Here is a 13,847-nt window from a genome sequence, read left to right on the forward strand (position 1 = left end):
AGGGGAGGGGAGTTGGGGGGGGGGGCTGCCCAGGGTCAGGCTCCCTGGGTCAGCCTCGCCCGGTCATCCGGGGGCTACAGTAACGCCCTCCAGCCCTGCTCTGACAGGTGTGGGAACAGGAAAGATCACAGCAGGAAAATGCTTAGAATCTTAAAGTCCTGTGCCCTGTGGTCTGCACAGACTCCTAATCCCTGAAAAACCTCAGTGATGCTTCTATCTCTCTCCCTGAGATCAATGATATATTCTATATATATATATTAATGCACTCCTAAACCTTTACACTCGTGACCTGCAGAGTCGGGTCTCGGCAGACAAATGACAGTGTGTCACGTGTCCCTGTCACCAGCCTGCGACCACATCTACTTCTTCTGCGAGGGACATGCTCTTGTTGCCATATTTTGACGGCAGAATATGGGTGATTTTCTTTTTAAGTTTTAACTTGAGATACAGGTCTTAAAAAGAAAACGTACCATCCCATGTTTTACCATTCCAAGCATAAATTAAAACAATACAATATTCACATGATAAAAACATACAAAATGCTACATACCCAAGGCTGCCCGAGTAATCACTGGTGTGCACCTCTGCAAGGAGCCTTCCGCCTGGGCTGGCCTTGGGGACACGTGACACACTCACAGACACTTACTATATTAGGACCCGGGACACAGGCATACAGGCAAGCAGGGAAATACCTCATTATATGTGTGTGGTGCTTTGCCGTTTACAAAGCTTTATTGTGTATATTATTCCTTTAATTTCCACAATGACCTATACAGTCTGCTGTTTTCTTTTTAAAATATATTTTTATTGATTTCAGAGAGGAAGGGAGAGGGAGAGAGAGAAACATCAATGATGAGAGAGAAACATGGATCAGCTGCCTCCTGCACGCCCCACACTGGGGATGGAGCCCACAACCTGGGCCTGTGCCCTGACCTGGAATCGAACCCTGTCCTCCTGGTTCATAGGTCAATGTTGAACCACTGAGCCACACTGGCCGGGTGTGCCCTGTGGTCTGCACAGACTCCTAATCCCACCCTGTGCCCTGTGGTCTGCACAGACTCCTAATCCCACCCTGTGCCCTGTGGTCTGCACAGACTCCTAATCCCACCCTGTGCCCTGTGGTCTGCACAGACTCCTAATCCCACCCTGTGCCCTGTGGTCTGCACAGACTCCTAATCCCACCCTGTGCCCTGTGGTCTGCACAGACTCCTAATCCCACCCTGTGCCCTGTGGTCTGCACAGACTCCTAATCCCACCCTGTGCCCTGTGGTCTGCACAGACTCCTAATCCCACCCTGTGCCCTGTGGTCTGCACAGACTCCTAATCCCACCCTGTGCCCTGTGGTCTGCACAGACTCCTAATCCCACCCTGTGCCCTGTGGTCTGCACAGACTCCTAATCCCACCCTGTGCCCTGTGGTCTGCACAGACTCCTAATCCCACCCTGTGCCCTGTGGTCTGCACAGACTCCTAATCCCACCCTGTGCCCTGTGGTCTGCACAGACTCCTAATCCCACCCTGTGCCCTGTGGTCTGCACAGACTCCTAATCCCACCCTGTGCCCTGTGGTCTGCACAGACTCCTAATCCCACCCTGTGCCCTGTGGTCTGCACAGACTCCTAATCCCACCCTGTGCCCTGTGGTCTGCACAGACTCCTAATCCCACCCTGTGCCCTGTGGTCTGCACAGACTCCTAATCCCACCCTGTGCCCTGTGGTCTGCACAGACTCCTAATCCCACCCTGTGCCCTGTGGTCTGCACAGACTCCTAATCCCACCCTGTGCCCTGTGGTCTGCACAGACTCCTAATCCCACCCTGTGCCCTGTGGTCTGCACAGACTCCTAATCCCACCCTGTGCCCTGTGGTCTGCACAGACTCCTAATCCCACCCTGTGCCCTGTGGTCTGCACAGACTCCTAATCCCACCCTGTGCCCTGTGGTCTGCACAGACTCCTAATCCCACCCTGTGCCCTGTGGTCTGCACAGACTCCTAATCCCACCCTGTGCCCTGTGGTCTGCACAGACTCCTAATCCCACCCTGTGCCCTGTGGTCTGCACAGACTCCTAATCCCACCCTGTGCCCTGTGGTCTGCACAGACTCCTAATCCCACCCTGTGCCCTGTGGTCTGCACAGACTCCTAATCCCACCCTGTGCCCCGTGGTCTGCACAGACTCCTAATCCCACCCTGTGCCCTGTGGTCTGCACAGACTCCTAATCCCAACGTCGTCGCATCACCTTACAGCTCACTGATTTTAACGACCGGCCACGTGCACACAAGGAAAACACGCTTAGCCTTTGTCACTGAGGGCTCAGGACCGCTGAAGTCACACTCGAGCTACACGCACAAGACGCCTTCACTGAGGAGGCCAGTCAGTAAAGGTGAAGCGTGTTTAGGAAGGAAATGAAGAGTTGACTACAGCCAACCACAGAGAAAGCCTCGCTACTACATCCTTTCCCGTGGTCAGCGATGCTCACTGAGATCTACCTGCTCTCAAGGAGGTCTTCCTCCTGGGGCAAGTAGATGGATTCACAGACGACAGGCGCTCAGGAAACAGTAACTGTCAGGTAAACTGTGCACGTCACATGCGCAGGAAAAAACAACGCGCACGGTAATCGCTTCAATTATAGATGACACGCTCTGCGACTCAGCATGTCGGCCTGACGCAGCTGCATCCCAGGCCTTGAAAAACCTCACTGATGCTTCTATCTCTCTCCCTAATGCACTCCTAAACCTTTACACTCGTGACTGAGCCATGCCCGCCCGGCCAGTTGGCTGTTTTCTAAGCCTGTGATTCCTGTCTTCTTTACAGGTAAATGAAGTGTTATATTTTAAAGTGATGTTTACTTAAGCCAGAGTATTCACATGTGCAAAGGGAATTTTTTAAAAAAAATATGTTTTTGTTGATTTCAGATAGAAGGGAGAGGGAGAGAGCGAGAGAAACATCGATGATGAGAGAAAATCACTCATTAGCTGCCTCCTGCACGCCCCACACTGGGGATGGAGCCCACAACCTGGGCCTGTGCCCTGACCTGGAATCGAACCCTGACCTCCTGGTTCCTAGGTGGGCGCTCAACCACTGAGCCACACTGGCTGGGCCCAAAGGGCATTTTCAGGAGGGTTTTCTCAGGGACTGTAATAGCGGGTAGAACGCGGATAACGAGGCTCCCGAGAAACTCCTTATCGCGCAAACACCAGATGCAAAATGCAAACAGGCTGAAGCCTGAACAGCAACTCCCGACCACCCGCCGCGAGGGTTTCTTCGAAGGCGGTACTTCGGGGCGCACTGGGCAAGCAGGGGCCGTGCTTGGCCCTCTGAGTGCCTGCCCCTCGGGAGAGGCTGCTGTGGGCTCATCACTCCCGGGGGCCGAGCCGGCGCCTCACCTTATCGGCCTGCCGCATGTAGCAGTACAGGATCCCGCGCATGCACTTCACGGCCGAGTGCTCCAGCTCGTGCGTCCGCCCCTTGTCGTCGTCGATGCGCCTGGGCGGGAGAGATAGCGCAGGGAAGAGATCGGAAAGGGATTTAGGAAGGGAGCTGAGCCGCCGATAATTACGTATTTAACTAGCTGGCTAATCCCATGTTCCGGCGACATCTACTAATTCTCTAACAGTGAAGCTCCATTTTCCCGGCAGATGCAGAAATGCTGCCAAAGAAATATAAAAACCCCAGGATGAAACTTGTGCCGATCTCTCCTTCTTTTAAGGATGGAAGGCAATTGCTCTAAAAATAGCAGACAATATTTTCCACATGGAATTGGCTCAAATTTTAAGCGATATTTCTATGTTGGAAAAATCTACCAAGATATTTTTAAAACTCACTGTTACAGGGTAGAGGCAATTTTTAATATTGATCCTTCTAGGTTATACAATGGCCACTTGACTTCTGAACCCTCCATACAACTCCATTGATCTCTCTCTCTCTCTCTCTCTATATATATATATATACACACACACACATACCAGTATATACATGTTTCATGCTAGTACCATACCATTTGACTATTATTTTATATTTTGATTTATATTATAGTATTGACATCAGGGAGCCTGATCCCTCCCTCTTTGAACTTCCTCAAGATTTCTTTAGCTACTTGGGATCTCCTGTAGTTCTGGATGCATCTTAGGATTCGTGCTCCAGTTCTGAGAAGCAGCCGCAGGTCCTCTAACAGGGCTGCATGCGTCTGTATGCGGCTGTAGGCGCCAGGACAGCTTAACAATATCAGTCCTTCCAGCCCGTGAGCAGGAGGCCAGGGGCTGGGCTGGCACAGGAGCCCTGTGGCCTTGACCTATCCCTCCACATACTTGTATCTTCTCCCAGTTCCTTCCTGGCAGTTCCTCCTGCCAACACCTAATGCTGATCTGCAGGCCCAGAGGTGAGGAATTACGTGAAACATGAAAACCAGGCCCGTGCCAACCCTTAGGCAGACGGGAAGGTGCCGTGAGTCCGCAGCAGAGCCAGGGACAGCTGACCCGGCGTCCTGGGTGACGCCCCCCTCCCTAGCGAGGGACAGCGCACACCGCTCACCTGTACGCGAGGGCCACGGCCCAGGCGGCCGCGGCGCAGTACAGGCTGTCCTGGACCTTGGCCTGCTGGTCCCCGCCGCAGGTCTTCGTGGGGAAGAGGCCGGTGGTGGGACTCTGGTACAGCAGCACCGTGGCCTTGACTGCGAGGAGGCAGGAGAAGCGTGAGCGGCACAGCCCCCGCCCCCCGGCCACCCCGCCTCGCCCCCTTCTGACGGTTTTGCTGTTTCTGAACTGAGCTGCAGCGTAAAACCTTTGATGATATGGGAATAGCTCCACGCTAAGCCACTGCAGCCAATCTCTGTAGCCAGTGATGACCACAGAGGAAATAAAGGACAACGTAAAATCTAGACCGGAATCCTGACCAAAGGAAGTTGAATTAAGGTAAAGTTGAAGCAAACAAGCAAAAATCCTTACTGTAAGGGAGACAAATAAATCAAATGTTACAGTATCTGCCCTTCCAGTCTAAGCATGTGGCACATGAAGTAAACTGACACAAAACACAGGCATTTCCACTTAGTTCTGAGGGACAAAGAGGGAACCTCCCCCCCTCACACACACATACACATACACACACATGTATACACACACACATACACACACATGTACACACACACACACACACACACACAGAAAACAAAGCACCAGCAGGATAGGGACCTGACTTATGTGCCAGTGACCCGAGGTCACCGTCCGTGTGGCGATGAGTTAGAGATGGTTATGCGAGGTTCAGGGCTGCCTGGGGAACCAGGCCTAAGTGAATGAGCAGCCAGCCCGTCCACAAACTGGGCCAGCTCCCTCAGGAAAGCCTCTGGAATGTTCCAGAAGCCTGAGGGCACCAGGGACCCTGATGGCAGCGCTACAACTATTCCAGGATGGATATGACTGCTGGCTCCTTCTGCAGCCCCAGCACCCCATGCGGCCGGCACAGCGCAGCCTCAGCGCACCCCCCTGCCCCCCTCCCCGACAGCCCAGTGAGGGCATGACGCTGATGCCCAGCGCATAACGGAGGGGAGCAAGCGCTGGCCCGAGGGCGCGTCCCCGCCGCTCACCAATCCTGTAGTAACGGTCCAGCTTCTCCCACAGACTTTCATGGTCGGGCTGCAGAAGGTGGATGCTCTTCAGAGGTTCGTAAACAGAGCCTGCGGGGAAGGAGCCTGTCACCCTCGGTGCTTTCACCCCGTGCCCCAAGGAAGCCACGGACGCCAAGGAAGCTACGAGCCGTGTTTTGTGCTTACGGGCAAGCGATCGTATCCCACTACGGTTCGCGTTTTGGGTGGAGAAGGGAGAGAAGACAGCTCCCCTGTAGCAGTCCGAGGGTCTGACTGTAGGGAGATCCCCCTCACCCCGCAGCCACCAGCCACCCCAACAGCTCTCCTGCTCAGGTGCTCGCACTGGCCCATCAGCCTCCCTTCCGCCTGAGGAATCACTTTCTGACCTGCCCTGAGGTCCGCGCTGCGTCCAAATGCCCATGCCACACCAGGCAGCCTTCTGCCAGCCGCTCACCCACAACGCCCCGGACAACAGGGCGCCAACATGCTCCCCAGCATCACCCACCACCACTCGGGTGCAGGCAGGAGCTCTGACGCCCGGTTCCCCGGTGCGGACTGGACTCTAAGGGAGACCACTGCACGTCAGCCGGGGGACTGCTCCAGCGCGCGAGAGCGGGGCGCACGGCTCAAACGCTGCGAAGCTCACCGTGACCAGGACCATTTGCCACTCAATCGTTCACCTGACCAGCGCCCACTCTCAGCGGCTGAATGACAGGAAAGCATGGGAACCCTCAGCCATGGGCTAAGGAACCCCCCAATTCCTGTGGAAAGCACCCAGAAACCACCAACTCGGGGTCACGAGTCCACCTCCGACCCAGGGAGCGCACGTCGGCCTGCCGCCCAGCACAGGGACAAATCTGTGATCTGCCTGGTTTGTGTGTGTAACCCCTCGGTTACACAGACAGCCACCCCAATTTTCTGCTCCATTTTTATTCTGTAAGAAAATAGCTCTTCCCATGGAGGTGTCTGATGCACTGGGAATTAGGTTCCTAACTGATTTTAAAGTAAGAAGTCAAGTCCGTACATTTTTAAAAGATCCAATTGGCCCCTCCTTTTTTTTAGGTTACAAAATATTGAATAGAAAGATCCATTTATCCTAAATTCTAAGCAGAGAGCATCCAAAATTATGGGATTCAAACAGACCATTTCCTCTTGAGATAACTGCAATTTCATTTCCAAAACAGCATTAACACTGTAGTGTCTGATAACGGAGCGTTTGGCCTACATGCATTTCCTCAGACGGAACAATGTTATGTAAGACCTCAAACCGACCATGGACATGTGATGTTTACCAATGGCTTCAACAACAGGCAGCTTTTGTGTGGCTGCATGAAGGTCTCAAAATCTCCACGCCTGGGGCAGCACGCCCTGATCTGCATACAGGATCTCAGGGAGCCTCAGTACTGCGTACTGGTGCAAAGTTGACATAAAGCACTTCCATCTTCCTATGGGTCTTGGGTTCTAGCAGAAAAATACATAAAATTCATGAAAGTAGAATCTTAGCCTGAGGGGAGAAGCAGCCAGTGTCCCCATCTGCAGTTTACAAACAATCCTCTCACACGGGGGCCGCGCTGAAGGTCAGAGGGTGCACGTTTAGGGTCTCCTGCCTTCGCTAAGAGGGAGCAGCCAGTTGCGCAGAGGCCGGGCTAAGGGCTGTGACTTCCGGGAACGAGTCTAAGAAGCCTGAGCCCACAGCTGTGCAGGCTGTGAGGGGCGGAGGCTGAGAGAGCAACAGGGCGTGTGCAAGGCAGCAGGGAACGACCAGGACCCTGGGCCATCCTGCTGCACAGCGAGCTCACAGGAGTGTGCAGAGCCTGCCCTGGGGAGGGGCACAGTGCACAGCTCCGAGAGCTTGCAGGCTCCCTGCCCACACTCACATATGCACGTGGACAAGGTGGGAGGGCAGGTAGGTGCAGACCAGTAGGCACGGGACAGCGAAGAGATGGCCTTATCTATGAACACACAAAACGCAGGCAAACCACACCTCTGGTTTATCAGGATACTAGAGGCCCAGTGCACGAAATTTGTGCACGGGGGTGGGGGGGGTGCCCCTCAGCCTGGCCTATACCCTCTTGCAATCTGAGACTGCTGGCTCCTAACCACTCGCCTGCCTGCCTGACTGATGGCCCCTAACCACCTCTGCCTGCCAGCCTGATGCCCCTTAACTGCTCCCCTGCCAGCCTGATCGCCCCTAACTTCCCCTCCCCTGCTGGCCTGATGGCCCCTAACCACCTCTGCCTCAGCCCCCACCACCGTGGCTTTTTCCAGAAGGACGTCGGAAGATGTCCAGTCTGATTAGCAAATTACCCTTTTATTAGTATAGATTAGAACATCAATTTTTCAGCTGCTAAGATTGCAAGGGTCCCCAGAGTACAGAATCTATATGTTTATCCTACACATCATCTATATATGACACAAAATATTTTCCAGCAACTTTGAAACTGAAATCCACCATTGCCTTCAGATGATACTATCCTCATCATACAATTCCCTTCACTCCTGCACCGATTAAAGCTAGAAGGACACTACCAGCGAAGGGACAAGTGACTCTGGTGCGTTCTCGGCCTGTGTCTCTAACGCTGGCGTGAGGAAGCTCTCAGCAAATCTTTACTGAATCAAACCGGGTGGTCCACGTGCCAGGGGTCCCTGCCGCGCCCTCTGCAGCCAGCAGCGCCGTGTGAACACCTAATGACAGCTCTTCCTTATCACAGAACATGTCATTCTCACTATTTCTTCCATGTGTGACCCACCCTGGAAAGTGCCTAATGACAGGGACCGGACCTAGTACACAGCAGACGGCAGTAAACGTTTGGTAGGAAGGAAGGAAATGAAGGAGAGATGCTGACAAAAACGTGTTTTAGGAAACACTGATGATCGGGTGACAGCAGCATCCTCACAGGCCGCCCTGTCTGCAACCCACCCACGCCCTCGGAGTCGACAGTCAAGGGCCACCCATCAGACTCCCACAGTCAGACAAGTTGAAGCAGGGATCTCCTGGCGACACGGTCACTGTTCCAGTTAAGAGATCTGCATACACTGTGCATGACTCAGCACTCTGAGCATCTTCAAGAGGCCAATCTCTCCTTGCAAAGCAAAGAAACAAAGTGTAAACCGCGATTTCCTTTACTGTCCAGTTGGTCCATACACAGGAACTGAAACATTAAGGGACAGATGTGCCCCCGGGGGGGAACGAATAAATGGTGACACCTCCATTCAATGAAATACCTTAACACAGTAAAGGGATGAAGTAGACCTGTTTGTAATACCAGGAAAGACCAAAAAAATACAGTGTGAAAAAGTAATGTCAGGGAACAAGGCATATAGTATGATACTATGTGTTGCAAACTAAGCCAAAATGACTACATGTGTGGTTTTACAAACGCAGATGAACATGCAGGTAAACAAAGGACTTTACAAAGTCAGGACGCACACTGAACTGGTGAAAAGGACGGCCAGCAGGGACAGGACGGTGGCTTTTACTCTATGTATTTCTGATGGTCTCAAGCTTACATGAGAGGGTGTCCCCTGGCTACCTGCACAGCCTTCTCACCCCAGGAAGGGAAATTCTGAATGCCTCCTCCCAATACTGTGCGAGACACTTTGTACGCCCTGTCCCACTCGTCCTCCTGGCAAAGCGGAGGTCGGCATCGCACTGGGGCGCAAGCCGGTTACTGCCTGGAGGCTGCCTGCACCCAGGGCTCTGATCCCGACACGTGAGGCCTCCGCAGACGTCGGCGGAGAAGAGCGAGAGCCTCAGTGCTCGCGTCCCCTTCCTGCCTTAGGCAGCAGCTGCTCCGGAGTCACAGGCCGGCTACCCGTACAACATGCGCGCCTTTACTCAGTGAGCCCGTTCATTATCACAGCTTTTCCCAACCCCAACTTTTTTTATATTGTTTTCTTTATCGATTAAGGTATTACATGTGTCCTTATCCCCCCATTGTCTCCCCTCCCACCCTTCAGCTCGTTCCCTCACCACCCTGGTGTCTGTGTCCTTTGGTTAAGCTTATAAGCATGCATACAAGACCTTTGGTTGATCTTTTAAGCCTGTCTCTCTCCATGGCAGGTTGGGTAAGAAACGCGTTTCAAATGGGAAATGGCAAACAGGAAACAACACGACTTTATAAAAATACAGTAAAATTTGCCGGTTCAACTACCCAAATGAGATGTGAAAAGGCCACTCCACGGTAAATTTTATTTCTAATAAAAACGCATTAAGCCCTCCTCATGACCTTCAGAGAGGCGCGCAGCCTATAAACCTGCTTAAGGACATGGGGGCTGGCGGGCGCTTCCCGGGGCCCTGGTGAATGGCACGCACGCAGTCCGCGACCGCGTTCCCTTTCCCATGTGTGGGCCGTCGGGCGCCTCGCCACGGCACGATGTCTGGGAGGTCAGAGCTGCAGCCCGACAACGCTCATCTCTCCCAGAACTGTCTGGAACTCCTCTTTATAAAAATGCTCAGGAATGGCACAGGCCCTTCACTTCCCTCAGCAGTGGCGGTCCTCCTGTGACAGCCCAATGCCAGCGCCCTGGCACGCAGGGAGCTCTCAGTAGGCACTTAGAGAGCAGACGGGACTGACGTCCTCTGAGGCCCGAGATCTGCCAAAAGCTACGCAGATGCGGCGGCGATGATGATTAAATAGCGTGAAGTTAAACATGACCCACTCCTCAGTGACCCACGCTGTGACCATAAAGTAATTAAACTTGTTCTGTTCTTCTCTATGGTTTCTTCCCTTCTGTTCTTCCACTCCTCACAGAGGAGGATCTGAACGAAATCATAAAAGGGTAGGGTTTTACAATGATTTGATCCCGAGAATAAATGCGGAGAGCCTGAGACGGGGTCACTTTCTAAAGGACAGTGCTCATCGGAACACATCTGACTCCTCAGGAGAAGCCCAGAGTCACTGCTTCAGACTTCCACCACCAGGGAAACGTTCACCTTCCGAACTCCTGAGTTAAAGGACAGATAGAGCCTTAGCTCAGCACTGATTGAGTTACGTGGAGGGGAAAGAACTTCACTCCACACCGTTCCCAGTCTTCACAAGACTCTCACTGTGTTGTGTCGTCTATTACAGTTGTAAAGCATGTGACACTAGGCCGCTGCGTATGCGTCCTTCTACACGAGTCCCAGGGAAACCGCCCGTCCGGCCGCTCAGCATTCTGAAACGGAACCACACCGTTTCCACCTGTCATTTATACTGGGACGGAACCTGGTCGGTACTTCCTGTCTTGGCAAAGTTCAGTAGTGCGTTTAATGGGAGTGTTATTACTGCTAATCAAAAACTGCCCCATAACACTTTGTACAGTCGGCATGACGAAGTCTTGAATGGTAAGAAAAAAAATTACAATAAACTATGAATTACTCAAGTCCGACGACTGTAGGAATAAAAACATTCATAACCAGAAAAGACTAAGGAGACTCGTGCACTGTCTCCAGCACGGACTTTGTGGAAACGAATGGGAGCTAGTCCTTCTCATCCACACGCAGCCGCGTGCAGACGGCTGGCCAGGCGGGCCAGGGCCCACGCACACCCACACTGGCCATCCCCCCAGGCTGCGGCGGTCCTGTGCAACCACTGCCTTCTGTGAAGACCCACCCACGATGGAGCCATTAACTGACCCAGCACATAAGGAACCCAGGTCAATCCGTTTCCAAGCCGACCTTCACTTCTCGGTGAGTGAGATTAACCCCTGCTCTCCTGCCCCGCCCTCGGCCCCAGCGTGCAGAGACCTCCCGGACGGGGAGAGTGCCTGACACCCAGGAGGCCTGGGCTACCATCACGGCTACATCACTTCACACGTGGGGCCCACACGATCCCCTGCCCAATAAAAAGGTGAAATGATTAGACAACACGGAGTTCTGGAAAGTTCCCTCGGTACCCAGACTGCACTGATTCTTCCTGGCGTGACTCATTAATTCATTCAACCTGAAGTCCCCAGCACCAGGCCCCGTATCTGGGGCTCCTGGTTCAGAGCTACCACCCAGTCCGTCTCGGACCTGAAGAGGCTCGTCGCCCAGAAGGGAACGGATCTGTGCGTATCTAACAGCGATGCGGCGTGGGAGCTAACCGGAGCGCAGGAAGCGCGGGGAGCCAGTGCAGCGATTCAGTGGAAGCGGGGCTGCAGGGACGGGCTCCTGGGGAAATATGTGGCGTGAGAGACGCTGGAGCAGGACAGAAGATGGGGGCGTGCAACCGGCTCAGAGAGAGGCCTTGAACACAGAGGCCCCGGGATCAGGGTGCAGGAGCCAGGGCACAGGGTGGCATCTGGGAGCGGCTCGCAGGCAGCAGCACCGCACAGAGCACGTGCGGGGGAGGCCGGCCCAGGTCTGCCCTCTGCCCTTTAGATGATGGAGAGGCGCTGGGGAGGTGGAGGGCAAGGTGTCACGTGACCCAACCTTCAGAAAGTGAAGGGCGGCCGGAAAGAGGTCAGCCGAGGCACGGGGTCCTCTGTGGGTGACAGCAGGCACCCTCGGGCCTCGAGTTAAGAGGGAGAGCAGCCTGGCCTGAGGCGTGGCTCAGCACTTGAGCGCTGTCCCAGGTACCGAGAGGTCAACAGTTTGACTCCTGGTCAGGGCACGTGCCCAGGTTGCGGGCTCCATCCCCAGTCAGGCAGGTGCAGGAGGCAGCTGATCAATGGTTCTCTCTCTCCCCCTCTCACTTACTCTCTCTCTCAAAATCATTAAAAATATGTTTTTTTAAAAGATAGTGACAGCAGGGTGGCGGAGAGGACTCCCCAGGAAGTATTGAAAAGGCAGAATAAACAGGTGGAGGGAAGGTTGACGTGCGGTGCAGGTCGTGGGTACAAACGCCAACACTGTACCGTGTGACGCAGCAGGAGAGGATCCAAGGGTCGCATCTAATCCTCAGATGGTTCTTATTCCTTTAAATGGTAATAATTAACTTCCCATCCTGCCAGGATTTTTCATCCTGGTGGTTATTGAACAAATGATAATTATCGAAGCTACAAGCCTATTGAGAATCGGGATTGAGTGGGTATAACTAATTAGTTGAGCGTCGCGGTGTATTTCCATGTGAACAAGGATCTCTGAACTGATAGAAACGGCGATAACAACTCACAGGAAGAGCCCACAAAGCAAAGATAATTCCCCTCGGAAAGATGTACATTAAGGAAACAGCTCTGATTCTGAATACCTCTATTTTGAAGACATTTAACAGAAACGCCCGTTACCGGCAGGCCATTTTAAAGATGTTCAATACAAACATGACGTAAAGGTCTGAAATCAACTGCCTTAGATGAGCCCTTATTCAAAAGAGCCTCCATTTGAAAAGAAAAAATTCCCATCAAAGCGGAGAGAAAAGAATGGAAATGATTAATCCTCTGCCAATGGCTAGCCTAACACCACACACAGCGCTGAGAGAGGACCCCCAAGTCCCTGTGAAATAACGGGACTCGGAAGTGTGCCGCCTGAGACGGCGCCCAGGGGGCAGGCCCGCCTCCTGTCTGCACCCCGAGCAGGGCCCCCTCCAGGCTCTCCCCCGCAGTGCCCACGTTTCCACGTGCAGCCCTGTGACACCCCCCCACCCCCGCAGCACCACACGGGGGGTCAGCCCTGTCCCTTGGCCCTCCCGGAGCTCCTCCCTGTGCCGCCCGCTCCACCCCAACGTCTTCTCTGGAGCCCCCGCCCTAAGGGCTCCTGTGACTCCCGCTTCCTCCTTCAGCTCAGACGCCCCTTCCAGAGAGGCCTTCGCCCAAGTCCCCCCCGCCCCATCCCTGCAGGAGACGGGGAGCTGATGCCTGGTGGTGAGCAAGGGAGGGGCCGGCCAGTCACTAGACGCTGCCTCCTGAGCCACCTGCAGCTCAGCGTAACGTTTCCTCAGTCAAATGGCTGCTTAGAGGGCAGACACCAAAACGAGGGACAGAAATAAGCACTCGTGTTTGGTGTGGGTAATTCCCACTTCGGAATGCACACCAGCAATACTGAACAAGGCACGTGTTTTTAGGAGAGACAAGAACATATTTAAAATGTCCTGGCCAGCTCCTTAATAGCAAGTGTGTCACATACATAGCATCTTCTTTAAGCCTCGCAATAATAGCTTCAGGGGGTATTACTATCTTTCTTTTTACAGACAAGGAAACCAAGTCTCAAAGATGTGAAGTCTCATCACAACACTGTGCACCTGGAACTAATATAACATCGTCTGTCAGCTGTAATGGGAAAAGTTTTAAAATTTAACACAAGAAGAAAGGAAGGAAGAGAGGGAGGGAGGGAAGGGAGGGAAGGAGGGAAAGGAGGGAGGGAGGGAGAGATGAGAGGG

The 13,847-nt window shown here is 53.4% G+C and overlaps 1 protein-coding gene across 2 annotated transcripts in view; it reads right to left on the reverse strand.

Annotated features, from left to right (window-relative positions):
• The window catches only part of PHKB (phosphorylase kinase, beta), a 66,196-nt gene that overhangs the window by 49,474 nt on the left and 2,875 nt on the right, over nucleotides 1–13,847 (reverse strand). For both annotated transcript variants that reach the window (XM_015564686.1, XM_006764879.2), the window contains exons 2-4: nucleotides 5,572–5,661; nucleotides 4,524–4,662; nucleotides 3,380–3,479 (exon numbers count right to left, since the gene is read on the reverse strand). In XM_015564686.1, coding sequence (XP_015420172.1) covers nucleotides 3,380–3,479; nucleotides 4,524–4,662; nucleotides 5,572–5,661 — 329 coding nt within the window. The remainder of the gene's footprint in view (nucleotides 1–3,379; nucleotides 3,480–4,523; nucleotides 4,663–5,571; nucleotides 5,662–13,847) is intronic.

Source organism: Myotis davidii, unplaced genomic scaffold (genome assembly GCF_000327345.1).
Source record: "Myotis davidii unplaced genomic scaffold, ASM32734v1 scaffold181, whole genome shotgun sequence".
In the NCBI taxonomy this organism is placed as follows: domain Eukaryota; kingdom Metazoa; phylum Chordata; class Mammalia; order Chiroptera; family Vespertilionidae; genus Myotis; species Myotis davidii.